The 20,964-nt window shown below is 54.9% G+C and overlaps 1 protein-coding gene across 2 annotated transcripts; it reads left to right on the top strand.

Annotated features, from left to right (window-relative positions):
* Positions 1–354: 354 nt before the first annotated feature.
* Positions 355–20,337, top strand: NACC1 (nucleus accumbens associated 1). Of its 2 annotated transcripts, none has more exons than XM_036302435.1 (6): positions 355–562; positions 14,916–15,824; positions 15,918–16,091; positions 16,634–16,739; positions 16,835–16,932; positions 17,558–20,337. In XM_036302435.1, exons 2-6 carry the CDS (start codon positions 14,924–14,926, stop codon positions 17,809–17,811), a joined length of 1,533 nt encoding a protein of 510 aa, XP_036158328.1. In that variant the 5' UTR covers positions 355–562; positions 14,916–14,923; the 3' UTR covers positions 17,812–20,337. The 2 variants fall into 2 exon arrangements, with proteins under 2 accessions (XP_036158328.1, XP_036158329.1); XM_036302436.1 differs by lacking the exon at positions 355–562 and adding an exon at positions 6,777–6,955.
* Positions 20,338–20,964: the final 627 nt, after the last annotated feature.

Below are 20,964 nucleotides of genomic sequence, written 5' to 3'. Positions count from 1 at the left end.
TTACTGGCACGTTTAAACGAGACCTTTCACTTGTGCTCTCTTCAGCAGCATATAAACTAAAATTGGAATGAGATCATTCACAGAAAGACCCTAAAACAGTGCCTGGCACAATGAACAGCAGACACTGTTATTATTTGCGTTTGACAGGAAACTAAAGTTCTGAGAGGCAGAGCGACTTGCTCCGGGTCGCGGGACTAGAAGGTGGCAGGGTCGGGATTCGAACTCTCAAGCACAGCCGAGGTCCTGGAGGCGGAGACCGGAAGGGGCGCCTTCGGTGCTCGGCTGCCCTCGCCTAGGGGGCGGGGCGGGGGCGGGGCCTAGGCGGCTCCTCCCCAGCCCGGCTGCGGCGGCGGGGCTTGCGCTGGTTCGGCGCTCGGCTGGGGCGGCCTGGCCCACAATGAATGGCCGCCGCGGCTGCCGCTGCTTCTGAGGCGGAGGCCGCGGAGGCCGCGGAGGCGGAGGCCGAGGCCCCGGCGCAGGGGGGTGCGCCCCGGGCCCAGGTCCGGCCCCAGCTGCCGCTGCGGAGCCCGCCAGGAGCCCCCGGAGCGCGGCCACGGCGCAGGTGAGGCGACCCGCTCCAGGCCCGGTTCCGGCCTCCTCTCGCCGGGGCGGCCCGAGGGCAGCCGAGGTCCGGCTCCGGCCCGAACGGGGAGGGCTCGGGGCGGCCTCCTCGGAGAGAGGAGGAACCGGGCCCGCAGCCTGCACTTCAGGCTGGGCCGGCGAGTGCGGGGTGACCTGGCCCCCGCCCGCGGCCTGGAGTGTCCAGCCCCAGGCCGGGCCGCGGGGCTTGGGGGACGGCGGGATTGGGCCCAGACCTCCTCCCCTCCTTCCCGGCGGGGGATGGGGGGCCGGGCCGGGCCGGGCAGGTGCGGGGGGAGGGGCGGCGGGGAAGTTGCAGGGCCCGAGGGATGAAGTGAGAAGGCTCCCGGGAGCCCGGAGGGGGAGGGGAAGAGGAGTCGGGCTCGGGGGCCGGCCGAGTGCGGGGAGGAGGGGCGGGCGGCGCCGCCGGAGGGAAATGGCCCGGAGGGGGTCGGGGCGTGGCCGGGCGGGCAGGTACGGTCGCGGGCGGAGGTGGGTGGGTCAGGTTACAGGCTCGGGGGCGGCCGAGGAGAAGCCCAGGAAGTGGGGCTGGTGGGCGTGGGCGGGGCGAGTTCGGAATGGGGGTTGGGGGTGGGGGGTTGCGGGGAGCCGGCGGGTCGCAGAGCCCCGAGGTGCTGGCGGAGTCACCTGGGGTGAGGGCTGGAGAGATGTTGCGGGGGAGAGGCCAGGTCCCGGGGAGATCGGGTAAGTTGGGGGACTCCTGGAGGAGTTGGGGAGTCGGGGAGGAGGCGGAGCTTTGGGGCTAGGCTAGTGGGGATGTGGAGGCAGGTCCGAGAACTAGTGCTGACCGAGAGGCACGTGCCATGCCAAGATGTACCCCCTTTCCCGGCCAGAAGTTAGCTCTGGGCCAAATGGGGGGGACTCTTCCCCCCACACACACACACCTCACTCCCATCCGGCTCTGGGTCCCCGACCTACCCTGGGGCAAGCCTCTGCCAGGTGGGTGTTGGTGTGGGCAGCTTGGGAACACCTAGCTCGGGCATCTTGTTTACCATGGGGGTGGCCCTTGCACACCCCCACCCCCTGTACCTGCAGGGAGGCGGCCTCGGTGGCCTTACCTGAGCATCCGAGGTTCCTAGAATCTCTCCCCGCCCGATTGTGACCGGAGCCTTGAGGCTCAAACCTGGAGGCTGGGCCCCCAACCACCACCTTAGACGGTGGCTTCCCGGGCACTAGCTCCCTGAAGGTGAACTGGGAGGTGAGTGTATAAAGTTTTGTTCATTGTGTCTTGGAGGTTTATGATGGGGTAACGGGCAGGTCCCGTCACCAAGAAGGGGATCAAGTCAGGCACCCTAGCCCAGGCCCTTGGGGTTACTGACCCCCGGGGCTCTGCTTCTAGGGTGATGTCCGGACCAGGCCCCTGCTGGTCACATGAGCTCATTCATTGCTCACCACCAACCAGGTCAGCTTAGGCCTTGGGGTGGTTTATCCCAGGTCATGTGACTAGAGCCCAAACCCATAATCCCCCAAGCTGGCCTTTGAGGGTCATGACTGGAGGAGCTCCCCAGTCTTCCAGATTCCTCCTCAAAAATTCTTTCTTCTTGCCATCCCAGGGGATGGGTCAGTACCCTTTCGTACAGTTTTCATGGTGTCCCAGGGGGCTGGGAAAGTGAAAGCTTTCTCAGACTCCAGTCTTTCTCATCCCCCATGCCCCATGCGGGAGCCAAGAGGTTAGAGGTGATGGAGCTGTGGACTGCCAGGGGGAGGCGGTTATGAGGACGGGGCTGGGCTGTGGAGCTGAATTTTGCTTTGCTTTCCTGGTTTGTCTTTTTCCCCACGTTGGTCCCGGGTCAGACCACCCCAGCTTTTGTTCCTTTTCTTGGCGCTAATTGCAAAGCTGTTACCGGTGTGTCCCGAGAACACTGACTTGGGAGCCTCGCACCTGGAGCAGAAGCTACCGACTGCTGGGGCGATTGGTATCAGCCAGATCTGGGTTTAATGATGGGTTGTCACCCTCATTCCTTCCCTTCCCCCAGTATCCCCATCATTCCTAGAACGGCCTTCTATTTGGGCCCTGGCCTCCTCCCATCTTGTGGCTCGCCTCCGGGTTCTGGGAGGGGTAGCACCTGGGCCAGCAGCCCCACGTAAAGAGGCCTTTCCCCTGCCTGGTTGGGCTGAGGCTGGGGCCTCCTGGGCCTTGGCAGGGCTCTGGGTACTGAGGACAGGGGTGGTTACCTTGACTGACACAGTTGGAACAGGGGCAGAGATTGGGTCTCAGTTGGCCTTGGTGTGTGGGTGGTGGGTTTATGCCTGCACCTGGAGCTGTAGAAGGCACGTTTAATAACTAACTGCTTTTCTGTGAGGACCTAGGGCGCTAGAGGAGGCCATAATCTGGGGTAGGGTGGCGGACGGCGGCCATGGGGCAGTTTTATCTCACTAGGATGCCAACCCCCTGCGAGGGACTAGGGGAGCAGCCCTGAGTAGCAGATCCTAGAGCCTCTCTCAGCAACTTTTATTCTAGTGAAGGTGACCCAACAAACAAACGACCAAGAGCATTCCTGCTATCCCTGCATTCATGAACGTAGTGAGACAAGGGGAAATGAGTGAGTGCTGTGGGGCAGGGGGGTGAAGAGCTTTAGATAGGATGGTCAGGGAAGACTTTGGGGAGATCTGAACCTTAGATAATAAGAAATAAATCAGCCGGGGGGGGGGGGGCGGGGAGTTGGCTGGGGCAAGGAGGGGCAAATGTTCTAGGCAGACGGACAGCCCATTGAGAGTCTTCATTAAGCATGTGCCAGGCTCCTGCCAAGTGCTCTGAATATCTTCATGAGGAAGGAGCAAGGGGTGACCCTAATGTACAGATAGACCCTTAGTCCCATTTACATAAAAGAAGCACCCAGCCTCAGGGTCTTCTGGGTCTCCCCGTCACACCAGATGCAAGTCCAGACCCCCTTGGCCTGCATCCCCGGCCTTGGCCAGGGCCAGGCACTGGACAGCCCCAGTAGGTTCTTGAGCAAGGCTGTGAGAAGATGAGAGCTTTGATTGGCTTTGCTGGGCTCACTGTTGGGGTCAACAGGGAGGATTGGGGTTTGGTGTGGTGAGGTCTGACTGGGAATTCATCAGTGCCGTTGCCAAAGCTCCTGATGGAGAAGGTGGCATGCCAGCTGAAGTGGGGATTACTATATTTGAGATTATGGTGAGCTGCCCGGTCTTGAAATCATGGAGGTGAACTGGGTAAAGGATTGTGGGGCTTCCCAGGAGCCTCTGTTGGGTCCTCTGTCATCCTCATTACCCCTGACCACTTTCCTGGGTGCCCATTTTTGCACATTTTGAATTTTCTCATGCCTACCATGGGCAAGCAGACCCACCTTCCTGCCTCTGATCCTGGGTCCCCTCTCCTGAGAATGGCATCCCCTGTCCCCCCCCCCCCCCCCCAGCCCTTTGAACCACAGAGGCCATGAGGTGGAACTGGGCAGGTGCCTGTCTTGTGTCCAGTGCCTGACTGTGGTCATTGTCCCTTCTCCCCTGTTGTCTCCTCGGTGAAGGTCTCAGCGTCCTCAGAGACCCAAGAGTGTCTGTGAGGACCATGACTCTGTCATGACTGAAGTACAGGGAGGGTTAGGATGAACTAACATACTGTAGTGGAGAGAGTTAGCACTACCCTGCACCACCTGGCTTGGCCTTGAAACCCTTGGGCAAAAGTCTTGACCTCTGCGCCCTTTGTTTCCTCATCTGATAAAGTGGGAACAAGCAGGCATACCTATATCAGTGGTTCTCCACCAGGGGCAATTCTGCCCCCTCAGGGGATACTTGGGAAATACCTGATGACATTTTTTGTTGTCACAGCTGGTCTGGCAGTGCTACTAGCTCTAGTGCAGTGGTTCTCAACCTTCCTAATGCCGCAACCCTTTTAATACAGTTCCTCATGTTATGGTGACCCCAACCATAAAATTATTTTCGTTGCTACTTCATAACTGTAATTTTGCTACTGTTACGAATCGTCATGTAAATATCTGATATGCAGGATGTATTTTCATTGTTATAAATTGAACATAAGTAAAGCATAGCGATTAATCACAAAAACAATATGTAATCATATATGTGTTTTCGGATGGTCTTTGGCGACCCCTGTGAAAGAGTCGTTCGATCCCAAAGGGGTCGCGACCCACAGGTGGAGAACCGCTGGTCTAGTGGTTGCAGAGGGTGCTACTCAACATCATATAATGCACAGGGCAGCCCCACCATGGAACTGTTCTCAAGAGCTGCAGTGCTGTGGCCAAGGTGAGGGTTACATGAGAAGTTACTGTCTGGGTGCGATCAGGTGATGCTGTGATGGCACCAGGGGAGCCCCCTGTATGTACCGCCTATTATGAAATCACAAGGTTTGGGAGATGGTGAAAGGCATAAGATGTTTGTTACTGTCAGGAAGTGTATAGTCTGGCAAGGGGTAGGTGGACGGACAGAAGGGGACACAGCTAATAACAGCTGGCATTACTGGACACTGCATGGTGGGTTATTTTGTTGGTTTAATCCTTGAAACAGCCTTGTAAGGTTGCTGCTGCTGCTATTGGCCCCTTTTATAGTTGGGAAGACTGATTGGGGCAAGCACTAAGGTAGATAAATGTTCCTGGAAGTGAAGGGAAAGGGAAGTGTAATGCTAAGCAGGAAGCTTTGTAAGGGATATTTGAGCCTAGTAAAATAATAATAAGACTCCATTCTTAGGCCCTGCCAAGCCCTGTGTGGTGTCCAAGTGCATTTCAATAAGCCCCATCCCAGTAACCACCCGCCCTCAGCCCCACCAGCCTCCTTTGTGTTGGAGCAATAACACCTCAGGGCTTTTGCATGGCCTCTGCTCTTCTGTCCTTTGGGTGTGACTATACCCGGGGAGTAGACTGTAGCACAGAAGGAGGGCTTGTGGTCAGAGTGGAAGGGGGGCTGGGCTGCTGCTAGGTTCTGGAGCTGCTGCAGGCGGAGGCTAGATTGCCCAGGGCTGTCAGGAGAAATGGGAAGTTGGAGAGGCTGCAGGCTAAACTGCTGATCCCCGGAGGTGGCAGTGAAGGAAGGAAGAGTGGAGAAGAGCTGGGGAAACAGAACAGCACCCCACCTGGTCCTCAGAAGGCACCTGAGACCCTGGATGGGGGGTCCCCAGCTGGGCAGCAGATCCCATTTCTGCAGAGTACATGCCCAGCGAGGATAAAGAGCCTGGCTCTGGCCTTGGCTTGCCCTTGCTTCCCTTCCCCCACTCTGGCTTCTCTGAGCCCCAGTTTTCCTATCCCTGAAATCAGTCTAGTCACAGCTGCCTGCTGTGGGGAACAACAGGACCATGCAGAGGATGAGCCTAGCCAGCCGGAGTCAAGAAGCCTCCTGATTCTCAGACAGGAGTCAGACTGCCTGGGTGTGATTCTGGCTCTTGATCTCCTAATCTTTAAATGACAGAAAGATTTGTTTCCTCCCCCAGAACTAGCGAGAGGAATAATTGAAGCACCCGCTCTGAGCCCTCTCTGGGTACTGGTGCACAGTAGGGACAAATGTGAATGCCAGCTACTATTGCAAATCCTATCCCCCACCATGGATTTAGTGGCTGCTTTTCAGGGAAAAAGAAGTGAGTTAAATGTGCACAGATGCCAAACAGTAGGATCTGTACAATTAGAGAGCACACGTGCTTCCCTATCAAATATTTGCCTGAGCTGTCTAATTCGGCCCCTAAGAGGGTCCCAATGGCTCTGGGTTCATCCCTGGCTATGGCTGGATCTGGCCACCTCCTGCTGAGCTGGGTAAAGGATTATGGGGCTTTCCAGGAGCCTTAGTTCCTTCTTACACTTGGAGTTGGTTTCCCTTAATTGAGTCGCCCACATATCAGTGGGCGACTCAGAGCTTCCCGGGTAAAGCACAGATCAGTCCCCCCAGCCTCTGCTGGCTGGGGAACTCGGAGCTCCCTTCCCGAAGAGGTGGCAGCTCACACTCCCGAGAATCACCAGCCACACAAGTGGTTTCATTTGAAGCCTAGTGCACCCGAGGCTGTCCCGAATCATGGTTTTCATCCGGCAGCAGTGTGAGCAGTTGTTCACATTCACTTACATTGAGACCAGCCTCAGAGACCCCTTTTGAGTGCCACTCCTGTTTTAGTTTCATTATTGTGAACTGGGAAAAGGGAACCAGGTTGGAATTAATGGGAATAATTATTTATCCCATTTGTTTCTCAAACAACTATTGAACACCCACTGTGTGCCCAGCAGGTTCTAGGGGCAGAGGACAAAGCAGCCGGAAACAGGCCAACGCCCTGCCCCAGTGGAGCTGACACAAAACCAAGAACACATTTGCTAGATAGTGGGAAGTGTCAAGGAGGAAAAACCAAACAGAAAAAAACAACCGAAGGAATTGGGATTGGAACGTGGTCTGTCTTTGGAAATTTGAGGTTGGTGACTGTGAGGGTATAAAGAGCTGTGGCCATTTGGGACAGCCTTCTAGAAGGCTCAAAAGCAGGTTGGGCCCCAATATGCATTGTAGGGGCCCTGGTGGTGTTACTCTGGACCCAGATGGTGAAAACTGGTTTTGCAGGAGTCCAAGGTGAATCTAAGGGTCTTGGCCTGAGTGGGGAGCTTTCCAGTGAGAGCTACTGCCAGAGCAGGCTTGGGGGGATGGGAGCTCAGTTGTAGGCACATTGAGTTGGCATCTGAGGTATGTGCAAATCCAGCACCCCCGGGGGAGGTCCAGGCCAGGGGCTCCATGGCAGAGTTGTGGGTGAGTAGAGCTGTGTTCGAAGCCTATTTCAGGCAGCCATAACAAAATACCATAGATGGGGAGGCTTAAGCAGACACTTTCTCACAGCTCTGGGGACTGGAAGTCCAAGATGGCCACAAGGTCAGGTTCTGGTTGGGTTCTGGTGTGCTCACATGGCTTTCCTTTGTGTGTGTGCTTGAAGAGAAAAATATCTCTTATACCGACACCAGTCTTACTGAGTTAGGGCCCCACTTCTGTGACTTTTTAATTTTCTCCTACAGATTCTGACTCCAAGTATAGGCACGTGGGGATTAGGGTGGGGGGACACCAGTTCTGCCCATAGCAGAGGACTGAGCCTAGTGCCAACCTTCACTTTCTGGAAGAACCACATCTGCTTCTCCCTCAAGGCTCTGCGTGCCTTCCGTGTGCCTTGAGGGTAAGACCCCAGCCCACCACTGCCTCAGTAGATTGCCACTCCCTGCCCCCAGATCTCAGCTCTTCTGGGCAAGATAATAGTCCCCTGCATGCAGCACATTGACTGTGTGATTCTGCAGAGATGGCCATGTCCCCCGCCACGCCAGGCTCCTGGACACTTCCTGGCCTGGGCAGGTGCTAGGCAAATGTTTGTTGAGTAACTTGTGGGAGCTCATAGCCTCACATCCCAGTGAGACCTGCTATGGCCTCACATCTCACTGGGAGACCTGCTCAAGTCTGGGACCAGGACTAGCAATGCTGGGAGGATTCTCAGCTCTTCATGTGGGCTGAGAGCTGCCCCTCCCCTCCTTGGGGTCTAGAGTGTTGACCTCAGTGGGGAACTTTCCGGTGAGCTACGGTCAGAGCAGGCTGGAGGGGACAGGAGCTCAGTTATAGGCACATTGAATTGGCATCTGAGTCATGTGCAAATGCAGCACCCCTGGGGAGGTCCAAGCCAGGGGTTCCATTGGCAGCATTGTAGGTGAGTAGATGGTGTTTCGAGTCTGTCTCAGCTCAGGCAGCCATAACAAAATACCATAGATGAGGAGACTTAAACAACATAAACTTATTTTCTCGCAGTTTTGGGGGCTGGAAGTCCAAGATGGCTGCACAGTCAGGTTCTAGTCGGTTCACATGGCCTTTCCTCTGTGTGCTCGCTTGGTGAGAATAATATCCTTGGTGCTGTGTGTCCACCTCCATCTCCACTATTTAACACATGCCAAGTTGTGAGGAGAGAGGAATAAAATATAGTTTTCTGCCCTTCGGGAGTTTATAGTCAAGTGGGATTTTGTGTTCTCAGAGGTGAGCATAGGAGCTTGGGGGTGGGGAGTATAGAGAGGAGGGTTTTCCTCTCTAGAACCCCCCAGAGTGGGGGTGGGGGAGCAGGTATAGCTGAGGTGGAGGAGGAGGATGTGGGCAATGGCAGGAGAAGGGCACTCCAGGCAGGATGCACACAGCCTGGCCAGTGGAGGGAACAATGCAGTGGGCTGAGGCCTGAGATAGGGTGGGGTGAGGGGCTCAGCTTGGTGGGGACAAAATTATTGGGTGGTTTGGAAACCATGACCCCTGGCTCCATCCCACCACTTTCCAGCCAGCAGGTGACCTGGGCCAGGCACCACCTGCTTTACACCTGTTTCTTCTCGGAGCTCATCATGGCTCTGTGCCCCTTCCCTCACAGGGCCAGTGTGAGTGAGGGACTTTTGAGCCCAGCAGACTGAATTGGGAAGGGAGCCCCGGGGTAGGTCTCTGGGGTCCCCTCTGGCCCCTCACTGATCTCAAAGCCCTTTAACGTCTTCCCCCCACCGACCTGTTCCTTGCAAGGGCAGCAAGGTCACACCAGATCTCTACAGCCCACAGACCTGCCAAGACTTGTGCACTGATTTGTTGAGCCACTTGCACTAATTGCCATGTTGTGCTCCCTCCCCCAATTGCTAATCTAAAGCTTGGAAGCTGTGGGTGCTGCACTCTGAGGTTGGGGTTCAGCCAGAATATTGGGAGATTCCTCCCTGCATTTCTGTTGTCTGCACTCCTGTTGCTGAGCTCCACCAATTCCCAGGGAGGAGTCCGGGCCTAAAGTCTCGCTGCTTGGGCTGGTACCAGGCTGAGATATGGTCCCCATCCATAAAGGGGGCAGTCCTATCACCTCAGAGGGGAGCCCTTTGAGACTGCTTGCAGTGGTGCCTGGCCCACCAGGTGCAGTTAGGGGGATCCCTCAGGATGGCCCCTGCAGCCCCAGAAGCATCCACAGCCGCATCCCTTCAGCCCTCTTTCCCCTGCCTGTAATCCCCATCAGCAGCCCTGTCACAAACGACTCATCTATTCCTGCCTCGGTGCTCTGTGTCTACCTCCCTCTCCATGTTTAACACATTTACAAATATTTATTGAGCCTCTGCCTCTGTTCTGATTTGCTGATCATGAACTAATTTGGTCAGAATGTCTGCCCTCATGGTTAGACAGTCTCCTTGGAGAAGGAACTATACATACAGCTCTTAAAACACTGTCCCCCGATTCCAGGGCATTGGAATTGTCCAGAGCCAATGACTGCTGCAGTGTGGAATGAGAGGACTCCTGTGCCCCCCCCCCAACCCCAAGTTGGCATGGGGACTGGGGGTTCACAAAGAGAAAGGGCCCATCTTGACCTCCCCTCCTTCCCTCCCCACAGCTGTTCACTCCTGAGTCTGACCATCCTCTCTCCTTCCCTGCCGCCACCACCTCTGTATTTTGTCCTGTGTTCTGTGTTCTGGTCTCCATACCGCTGCTGGGAATTCTCCAGAGTTGGCCTGGGCCTTAGTCTTCTTTGCTCCGAGCTTCCCACTACTCACTCTCAAAAGACATTCGTCCTCATTAGGCCAAGGTTCCTCCTGTCCCCCTTTGCTGCCCTCCAGCCACACTGGCCTCCTTCCTGCCCAAGACTGTTGTGGCTCTCTATGCGTCATTCCCCTACCCCTTTGCCTTGCCACCAAGGGTGACTGCTAGGTAACATTCACCCCAACGGTAATTAAATCTCTCCCTATATCTCCCCACTAGACAGTGAACTAATTCCGTGATAACCTTCCTTGCAGCCCACCAGGGTGGGTTAGATGCATGCATCCCCATTTTATAGGTGAACAGACATGCACAGAGAGGTGAGGAGCTGGCCTGAGGCCACACAGCTAAAGAGTAGTGTGTCCCGTGTCACAGTGAGCCACGCTGACCCCACGGGCAGGGCCAGGGCGAGAGGTCACCATGGGGGCACTGTGGGGACGCCAGGGCTCCGACCAGAAGAGATAGCTTCGCCCGCTGGTCTTTCCGTGATGTTCACACTGGGCAGCGCCGCGGCAGGGACAGCGAAAGAGCCGGTGACTTTGGCCAGGAAGTCACTAGACACCGGGGAGTCCAGCTCGGGCCAGATCAGCGCCAGCCTCGCAGGCTATGGGCTGGCTCCTGCCCCCTCACTTCGGAAGCTTTCACTAACCACGGACTCCAGGAAAAGCTGTGAAAGGTGGTTGGTCACAAGCTGGGTTCCCAGTTAAGGTTCGCGTGTGTGGTTTATTTTTACTCGGAAACGTTTCCCACCAACCTGAGGCCGCCACCTCGTTACACTTTTATAATCGGCGGCCTCTCCAGGGGAGGCGCGCAAATCCTCGGACGAGGCTGTACCGCGGCTGTACCGTTTGAGTTTGGGGAGAGGGCGTTTGCATTTTTATGGTGGAAAAAAAAGAGTAGTGTGGTTGGCATTAGAACCAAAGTCTGGGGCCTCTGACTTCGTGGCTTGCCTGTCCTGCCTTGGTCCAACCTCTTGGAAGGCTTGAGCCTTCCAAGCTGGGAGTCTGAAGCACCTTTCCAGGAGCCGGGGGGCCACTCTCTCCCTTGGTCACTTGAGCCCCAGTACTCAGCAGTTTCTGTTTGGCAGCCTGAGAAAGGGGGTTGGGGCTCATCTGAATGGGGCTCTCCTTTACCTCCATTTGGTGCCTCGGTTTTCCCTACCTCCTCACACAGGGCCAGCTACTGGCCCACCCAGCACTGTTGGAGCTCAGGAAAGGTGCATTTCTTTCTAATGGGATTTCCTGTCTCTGCCTCCCTCCTCTGGTTGCCCTAAGTGATTTTTTGTGACAATGAGAAGGAGGGCACAGCCTAGGGAAATCACAGATTGCAGTGCCCAGGCAGACCTGGTTTGAATCTTGTCCCTACCACTTACTCACCAATGACTTCAGAACAGTCCTGAACTGCCACATGACCTCCAAGCTGACTATTGGGAGTATGAAATCCTCTCCAGAGGTTTACTAACAGGATTCGGGGAGCTCATGCAGGCAGGTCCCCTGCATCTCCCTCCGGTTCTGCCAGATGAAGCAACTCAGTGAGTTCAGATTGAGTTTACAGAACCACTTTGGCCTTATCAGCATCTGTTTACAAATAGAGAAGTAGAGGTTGGGAGCTCCTGATCCCAGGAGTGAGTCAGTTCTGGAACCAGTACTCAACCTGGCCCCGAAGTGTACCTCTGAGCCCATGGGTTTGTGGCTGCTTTTATTCTCTAGGCAGCCTTTTCAGAGTGAACTCAGTGTTAAAAGACAAAGCCCAAGTCTCCACTGTGTCCCAGTGCTCAACCCAGGGAGGCAGGTCAGAATGGACTTGCTATAAGGAATGGTAGCTGAGAAAGCTAACTGGGGAATGAGGGAACACTAGCTGGGGGCTCTTGTTAGTTCCTGCCCCAGGGCCTTTGCCGAACTCCTTTTTTGTCATTTCTCTTCATCCTTCTCACCTGCCTCTGTGCTGAGGGCCTCTCTTCTTTTCCCTAGCTTGCTTATTCAGGACCACTGTAGAATTGCAGGGGATACTCTTACACCTGGAGGCACTTTTAAAGCCACATCATCCCTTCAGTGACCTTTTATGATTGCCCCTAGAACAGGGGTGGGAACATCCAGCCAGGCCAGGTAAGACCCACGAAATCATTTGGTCTGGCCCTGCCAAGGCATTAGGGTTGAGTTAATTAAATGTTTGACCAAATATAGTGGGCTAATTTTTAAGTGGATAATTTTGTGTGGTCCGAGATTGATGTTCCATAAATATCCAAGTGGCTCTTGGCAGGAAAAAAGGTCTCCACACCTGCCCTAGAGTATGGGACACACCCCTCCCATGTGGCCAGTTCTCCTGGGTTGGAATATGCACGGACCGAATAGGCTCTGGCTCAGAAGTGCACACTTTTTAGAGGTTCCTGGCCCCCAACCCCCATGGTCTCCCCACTCACTGATCAGGATAGGGGTTGAACTTCCATGAGCAAGATCACAGGCAGATCCTTAAATTTACATTTCTTTTCTACCCCAACACTTTAGGGTTAATTTGCATAAATTAAATGTGGGGTATGATTTTACACATTTTTTAAAAATATTTTTTTATTGATTTCAGAGAGGAAGGGAAGATAGAAACATTAATGATGAGAGAATCATTGACTGGCTGCCTCCTGCGCACCCCCTACTAGGGATGGAACCCACAACCCAGGCATGTGCCCTTCGCCGGAATCGAACCTGGGACCCTTCAGTCCGAAGGCAGACACTCTATTCACTGAGCCAAACTGGCTAGGGCTGATTTTATTTAAAAATATTGTTTAGTTTTGCAAATAGGCAATACATTCACCAGGTTAAAAATTCAAAAGACCCGTAGAATGTACCTGGCACGTCTCATCCCCGGTTCTGCCCGGAACATGGTGTCAGTTTTATAGAGGTGCACATGCCGTGTAGTTTACCCTTTAAAGTGTGCCATTCTGTGCTTTTTAGTATAGTCACAAAGTTATGCATCCATCATAATTTTAGAACATTTTTCATGAGGTCAAGAGGAAGCCCTGTAAATTGGGTTCTTGGACTCAAATAATTACACTTGGGGTATAGAGATTGGGCTTCCCCACACCAACAAAAATTCTCAGACACCAAAAAAGTGTCCGAGAATTCAATTCTATTCTTTTTTTTTCTTTTTTTTTTTTTTCAATTCTATTCTGACATTACCTGGAAATTGCTTCAGAGTCCACAGGCTCAGTTCTACAAGACTGCCCCACCAACACACTTCTGACACCAGTCCCAAGCCAGGGTTACCATGCTTCTGCTGACTGGCCACAGAAACTTCTCTTTTTGCTCAATTAATTTCTTAGAGCTGCTCATAGAACTCAGAGAAACATGTCACTTAACTAGATCACTGGTTTGTTGTAAAAGGCTATACCTTAGGAACAGCCAGATGGAAGAGCTGCATAGGGCCAGGTAAGTGGGAAGAGATCCCATGCTTCCAGGCCCTCTCCTGACAAGCGACTCCAAATCTCCATAAATAGACTGACCAATGGCATCACTGCCTGCTGGTGATTGGGTCCATTCTCTCCCCTCCCCAGAGGTGGGGGGACTGAAAGTTCCACCCCTCTAATCACATGTGTGGGGCCTTTAGCAACTAGCTTCCATGAAGGTGCTTCCAAAAGTCACCTCCTTAACATAACAAAAGGCCACTCAGCACTTAGGAAGTTCCAAGTGTTGCTAGAGCTGTGAATCAGGAATTATGGATGAAGACCCAGTGTATGAGATAGATATTTTGGTCATCCTTTTGTCTGGCTTCTTGAATTTAGCATAATGTTTTTAGTTTCGTCTAAGTCAGTGGTCCGTGGACCACCAGTTGGTGACCGCTGGTCTAAGTTATGGCATGTACTGATTCTTTCCTTTTTATGGCTGAATAATATTCCACTGTATGGATGTACCACCTTTTGTTTATCCATCACTTAATGGACATTTGGATTGTTTGCCCCTTTGGGCAATTGTGGATTGTGCTGCTGTGAATATTCACAGTTTTCTCTGTGGATATATGTTTTCACTTCTCTTGGGTATAATTGTGAGAAATGGAATTCCTGGGCCATATGGCACCTACATGCTTAACCCATTTGAGGACCTGCCAAGCGGTTTTCCATGGCAGCTGCACAACTTTGCATCTCCACCAGCAGTAGAGGAGGGTTCCAACTTCTCATCCTTGACAGCACATGTCTTTTTTCTTCTACCCGACTTAGTGGGTATGAAATAGTGTCTTGTTGTGGTTTGGATTTGAATTTCCCTGATGACTAGTGGTATTCTTCCTCAGTTTCAGGGGTTCTTGTCATTTAGTCATTCAACAAATAGTGGTTGAGTGTCATGTGCTCAGCACTGGGGAAAATGGGGTGACTCTACCCTCTGGGAGTTTCCTTGCCAGTGCCCTTCTGAGTTACCCTATGCATGGATGCCTTATGCTCACTGTATTAACTCATTTTCTATTTAAGCACCTGTGTGTAAGTTTGCCTTTCCCCCTTCTCTGCAAGAAACACCATGTGGCCACCCTGTCCTGTAGCCGATATGGCTGATTTGACAGTCTGTCCTAAAGGAATGGAAGGAGTGGATCCTGTGATTCTTTTATTTATTTATTTAATATATTGTTTATTGATTTCAGCGAGGGAGTGGGATAGAAACATCAATGATGAGAGAAAAATCATTGATTGGCTGTCTCCTGCATGCCCCCTAATGAGGATTGAGCCTGGAACCTGGCATGTGACCTCCTGGTTCATAGGTTAATGCACAACCCCTGAGCCACACCAGCCAGGCAACTGCAGTTCTTAAGGCCCCAGCGAACCCACCGTCTGGATGTCGCTGAGAACAGGCCTGAGCATGCCACCTGACCCATCTCTCTGTCTTCCCCTGTCCCCCGCACAGCTGCCACCATGGCCCAGACCCTGCAGATGGAGATCCCGAACTTCGGCAACAGCATTCTGGAGTGCCTGAATGAGCAGCGGCTTCAGGGCCTGTACTGTGATGTGTCAGTGGTGGTCAAAGGCCATGCCTTCAAGGCCCACCGGGCCGTACTGGCTGCTAGCAGCTCCTACTTCCGGGACCTGTTCAACAGCAGCCGGAGCGCTGTGGTAGAGCTGCCGGCGGCTGTGCAGCCCCAGTCCTTCCAACAAATCCTCAGCTTCTGCTACACGGGCCGGCTGAGCATGAATATGGGGGACCAGTTCTTGCTCATGTACACGGCTGGCTTCCTGCAGATCCAGGAGATCATGGAGAAGGGCACTGAATTCTTCCTCAAGGTGAGCTCTCCCAGCTGCGATTCCCAGGGCCTACATGCCGAGGAGGCTCCATCTTCCGAGCCCCAGAGCCCTGTGGCTCAGACATCGAGCTGGACGGCCTGCAGCACCCCGTTGCCCCTGGTGTCTCGTGTCAAGACAGAGCAGCAGGAGTCGGACTCTGTGCAGTGCACGCCTGTGGCCAAGAGGCTGTGGGACAGCAGCCAGAAGGAGGCCGGGGTTGGCGGCAGCAGTGGTGGCAATGGTAGCCGAAAAATGGCCAGGTTCTCCACATTGGACCTGGCCGCCAACCGGCCACCTCAGCAGGCCTTGGCTGCTGCAGCGGCGGCGGCAGCAGCAGGGGGCGTGGTGAGCGGGCCCAGCATGTCCGAGCGGACCAGCCCTGGTACCTCGAGCGCCTATACTAGTGACAGCCCAGGCTCCTATCACAATGAGGAGGACGAGGAGGAGGATGCGGGCGAAGAGGGCACAGACGAGCAATACCGGCAGATCTGCAACATGTACACCATGTATAGCATGATGAATGTTGGCCAAAGTGGTGAGGCGCCCACTCCTCCCCTCCCCCACCCCCCCATCACCACCCCTACCCATGACCCCCATTCCCAACACATACCACTCTCTCCCCCCACAGCTGAGAAGGTGGAGGCCCTCCCTGAGCAGGTGACCCCTGAATCCCGGAATCGCATCCGGGTGCGGCAAGACTTGGCGTCTCTCCCAGCCGAGCTCATCAACCAGATCGGTAACCGCTGCCACCCCAAGCTCTATGATGAGGGCGACCCCTCTGAGAAGCTAGAGCTGGTGACAGGTAGGCTGACCTTACTTGCTCCCCAAATCCCCCTCTCCCCCCACCCTTGGCCTCAATGCCCTCTGGGCTGCTGGCCTGTAGCATAGCCCCTGGCTTTGTCCTAGGGTAGCTGACACCCCTCTGTGTTGATACACATCAAAGATTGGCCTCTAGGGTTTTGCCCTGGAGGCAGATGTAAGCATTAGGGGACATCATGGCCATAGGCAGTGGATGAGTGGCTTCTTAGGGTGATCTGAGGGTTAACTACTGAATGGTTAAGAATTTGGCACAGAATCAGTGTGCCTGGGTGCAAGCCTCTGCTGCCTGCTCTTTCTAACTCATAGCTGGTTGTGCTGGCAAAAGCTACACATGTACTAGGTGGGCCTGGCACATTGTAGGTGCCCCGTGGGCAGCGGTACCACCATCTGTCCTTTTCTGAGCGCTGATGAGGCTGCCCTGGGGTAAGTTGTCGGAGAGGGTCTCTGGAGCTCCGAGAAGTGGGCCTGGCCACATGGGGAATGTGGCAGTTTAGGGCCTGACCACCCTCCGTCTCCTCCTTCTAGGCACCAATGTGTATATCACAAGGGCACAGCTCATGAACTGCCATGTCAGTGCAGGCACACGGCACAAGGTCCTGCTGCGGCGCCTCCTGGCCTCCTTCTTTGACCGGTGAGGCCCTTTCCAAAGCCCGGGGAGTAGGGAGCTGCCCCATGCCCCCCACCACCACAGGGGATCTGATTCCTCCCCCATGACCTCCCCCCCAGGAACACACTGGCTAACAGCTGTGGCACTGGCATCCGCTCTTCCACCAACGACCCCAGACGCAAACCGCTGGACAGCCGCGTCCTCCATGCCGTCAAGTGTGAGTGTCTGGCTTTCTGGAGGCGGGCTGGGTGGGGTAGGCCCTGGGGTGAGCAGATGGTCCTTTTCTCTGGTGTTGGCCTTGATAGCTGGGTATGGTTTGTTAAGGATCTGAGGTTCAATTGAGGCTTGTTGGGAGGAGGGCTATGCTGCTTAGAGATTTCTTCGGGGGGGACGGGGCAGGGGTGACAGGGCACTGAAGGGAAGCCTGTGTCCGATGGGAGGGTAGGGAGGATCTTCAAACTCAAGGTAGTTATGAAGCAGCCAAGCCCCAGCCAGTTGTCGGGAGAGAACTCTAAGTTTGCAGGTGGAAGGAGTCTCCTAGTTCCTAAATTCTGCAAATAATCCACATTTTTCAAAACCACTGGGCCACCTTGTCAAACCCACATATGTCCTACATGTGGCAGAGCTTAGTGAAGCATGGAGCCAGCTAATGTGATCTTGCATGTTCTCTGCAATACCTCTGTTCTCTCACCTCCAAGAGGGGTTCCACTGTGTCCTGGGGGTGGGGGTGGGGGTGGGGGTGAAGGTGGGGGTGGGGGGAGTCGGGACAGGCATGGCCAAGGGCCTTTTGGCGGTGTGGGAGGCAGGGCCACCTAGGCCTGAGCTGTCCACTCCCCACACAGACTACTGCCAGAACTTTGCTCCAAACTTCAAAGAGAGCGAAATGAATGCCATTGCGGCCGACATGTGCACCAATGCCCGCCGCGTCGTGCGGAAGAGCTGGATTCCCAAGGGGAAGCCGCCTGAGGGTGATACCTACACCACCTTCATCAGTGACACGGGCAAGCTGGAGCCGGACATGATGGGCGTGGAGCACAGCTTTGAAACAGCCAGCCATGACGGCGAGGCTGGCCCCTCAGCCGAAGCCCTCCAGTAACCCCCACCAAGCCCTCCATGAGGCCGTCACACTCCCCCTCCTGTCACCCACCCACCCACCCACCACCTTGGTCACGAGCTACTGTCTGTCCCTCCCCAGGACCCGCAGGGTGTGCTGCATGCTCCAGCCCCTCGGCCTCCCGTCCCACCCCTGACCCCAATCCGAGTGGGCTGGGAGAGGGTGGCCGTGGTGCGAGCTCTGCGTGGCCTTCTCTCTCGCACACAGTCAGGGAGTACTCGCTCCCCCCTCTCCTAACCCCTAGCAATTGTTTTCCCATTCCACTCAACCAGGCCGGGCAGGGGAGGGGCAGTCTAGGGGCAGTCTTCTGCTCCACCCTTCACTGCAGCCCCATGGGACTTGCAGGGGCCCTGGGGTGCTCAGGACCCCTCCTGCCACCACCTCCCAGTGCTTCCATGTTTCCAAAAGCGCCTTCCTGTCTCCTTCGTCTGTCCCTGCATCTGGGGCTGGGGTAGGCGAGGCTGTGGGGACTGCTCTTGTGACGGCGGAGGAAACCTGAGGCTCAGAAATTACACGACTGACCTAAACCGACCTAAGGTGGCAGGCGGTGGTGCACCCAGCACCCTTCTCTCTCCCCCACCCTGTACTCAGCCTGTCTCGCTCCATCAGGCCCCTCAGACCTGAGTGAGGGGCACAGACCCAGAGTTTCTGAGGATAGGAGGAGAGGTTTTGGAGGCCCACAGGTGCGTGTGCGTGTGAATGTGGAGAAGTTTTGCTTTAAAATAAATGAAGATGAGAAAGGCAGTGGAACCAGGGGAGCATGCTGGCGGGCTGCTGCCCTTCCCTCCCTCCCCACCCCATCCCACGGCAGGGCTCCCAGCTCCCATCCCCTGTACATACTTTTTAAAACATTTTTTTAGCTAATGAAATATTGAAGTATAAGATTCCTTTTATTTTTCAAACCAATGGGACTGTGTCTGATGTCCCCTTTGGTCCCTGGGGGCCATGGAAAGTAGGATGGGGTGAGGGGTGCAGGAGTAGGCTGAATGTGTGCGTGCATGTAGAGTATGGGTGCACGTTTCCAAGGTGGGACCCCAGACCCAGCCATTGCCTGGGCTACATTTGAAGGATATCCCTGGTCTTGGCCTGTTGGCAGAGCCCAGCTCCTGGGGACAGGGCAGGACCCACTGCATTTGTTAGCAGTTGTTTGCTGAATTGTCTCTAACCATTCCTCTCTTTGTAGCCTCATCCAGTGTGAGTGATTTTTTTTTTTTTTTTTTTTGAGTTTTACATGTGAACCAGAGGGTTCTTTTTTCTTTTTCTTTTTTGCTCCCCATCCCCCTGTGCTGCTGGGTGTCATTTGACATTTTTTGTCTAGCCTTTTTCTCACCTTTCGCCTCACCTCTCTTCTCACTTCTGGTCTCCTCCCAAGTCTGACAGCCTATGGCTTCCAGAGGCAGGAGCTTGCTAGAGGTGGGTGGGGCTATCCCAATGGACCCTTGGAATCTGACTTGGAGGCCCCATCCCCCACCCTGTAGCCCCTACCAGCCTGTGGGAAGGGGGTCCCTCCAGCATCTGTTTGTGGAGTTGGAGGTGTCCGGTCTGGCTGTGATCCTGGCACTCCTCTTTCTGGCCCAAGTGTGTGTGTGTGGGGTGGAGGCAAGTGTATGAGGGGGGAGTTGACACCCCCAGCTAAAGCACAAGCACCTTAGTCGCACCTCCCCTGCCCCTCATCCTGGCCTTGACACTCTACCCCAGCGTCATCCCAAAGCACAATATCCCGGTCACTTGGTGGGCTCCTGGGGCCACAGAGGGGTGGGCTGGGGTTCCAGCCAGCCCCCAACGGAAGCAGGAGTCCCTGAGTACTCCCCCTTCCAGGCCTTAGCTGGGGGCCAGCTCCTGGGACTGGTGTCCTCTCCCTCCCCACCCTTTTTCTGGGCAGATCCCTGCCTAGTCCCCCTCCCTGTCTTGTCTTCAGGCAGGGCTTGCCCCTGTCCTTCTTCCGTACCCTTGCAGCACTGGGTTGGGTGGCAGAACCCCTTGTTTCAGGGACCCCAGGAGGTGCCCCTGGCTCCAGGGGACTGTGTGTGGGTGGTGGGGGAGGGGGGGTTGAGGGGCAGGGGGTGGAATTCCTCACCAGGAGAGCCAAAGACAGGGTTGTGCCTTACCCCAGGAGCCACCCCTGTGCCCATCCACCCTGCCCTTTCAGGTGGCCTGCTGCTTTTCCTCCCCTCCTGACCCCCCCCCCCCCCCCCCCCGCCCCAGCCCTGCTCTGAGCTGCATGGTTCCCACCCCCACCTGGACAGCCAGGAAGGAGCATGAATGGAGAATCACCAACGCAAAAAAGACTGGAGGCCTCTGGCCACCCCTGTTCCCGTAGGACAGGCCAGCTGCTGTGTCCACGTGGAGTGCCAACACCTGCCCTTCTCCGGGCTGAGCCCCCCACCCCCACCCCAGCCTGTAAGTGAGATTGCACATTAACTACTGTAAGGAGAGGAGCGCACTGGGAAATGTGAACATGAGAACATCAGTAACACTGATGAGAATAAACTAAACGCCTTTGTAACAGCCCTGCAGCATGCTACTCACTGGGGGGCAGAGGGTTGTAGTGGCTGGAAGAGATGCTGCACACTGGGTTCTCATTCTGCAGAGCGACACCCCCTGCTCAGGACTCACTGACAAACGCAGCAGGGTGCACTTGGGAGTGGCCATGCCAAATGTCACATGACAGAACATCCATCATGTGAGGGGGGCGGGGCAGCATGTTCCTTTCCAATGGTAGCAGGTACAGACCCAGACCACCAGTGGGTTCCACTTACAACACCCTTCAGGCTACCTCGTGTAGACTCAACACTGCCCAAGGCTGTTCCTGCACACACGGCCCCTGCATGGGAGTTCCTCCAAAGCTAGGAGGGTAGAGGCTCCCTTGAATGGGCTACTGACCCACTAGCTGCCCTGTGGTCTGACACCCCCCATCCCAGACACACCCCACACCATTCTGAGTCAACACAAAAGTTGAGATGGCAAACCTAGCTATAGATCCCGAGGATATGAAATGACAAAAGGTTCTATGGAGCCAAATAAAGACATGTAAGTGCCTTAGGATCCCATTTATTCAGTCATTTCAAACAGCCTGGGAAGGGTAGTTACCTATCAGGGATCCCATTGGTCAACAAGAAATCTGCTGGGAGGTGG

Source organism: Myotis myotis, unplaced genomic scaffold (genome assembly GCF_014108235.1).
Source record: "Myotis myotis isolate mMyoMyo1 unplaced genomic scaffold, mMyoMyo1.p scaffold_m19_p_32, whole genome shotgun sequence".
In the NCBI taxonomy this organism is placed as follows: domain Eukaryota; kingdom Metazoa; phylum Chordata; class Mammalia; order Chiroptera; family Vespertilionidae; genus Myotis; species Myotis myotis.
Note: the sequence above shows the minus strand (reverse complement) of the source record. Positions and strands in the feature narration are given on the sequence as shown.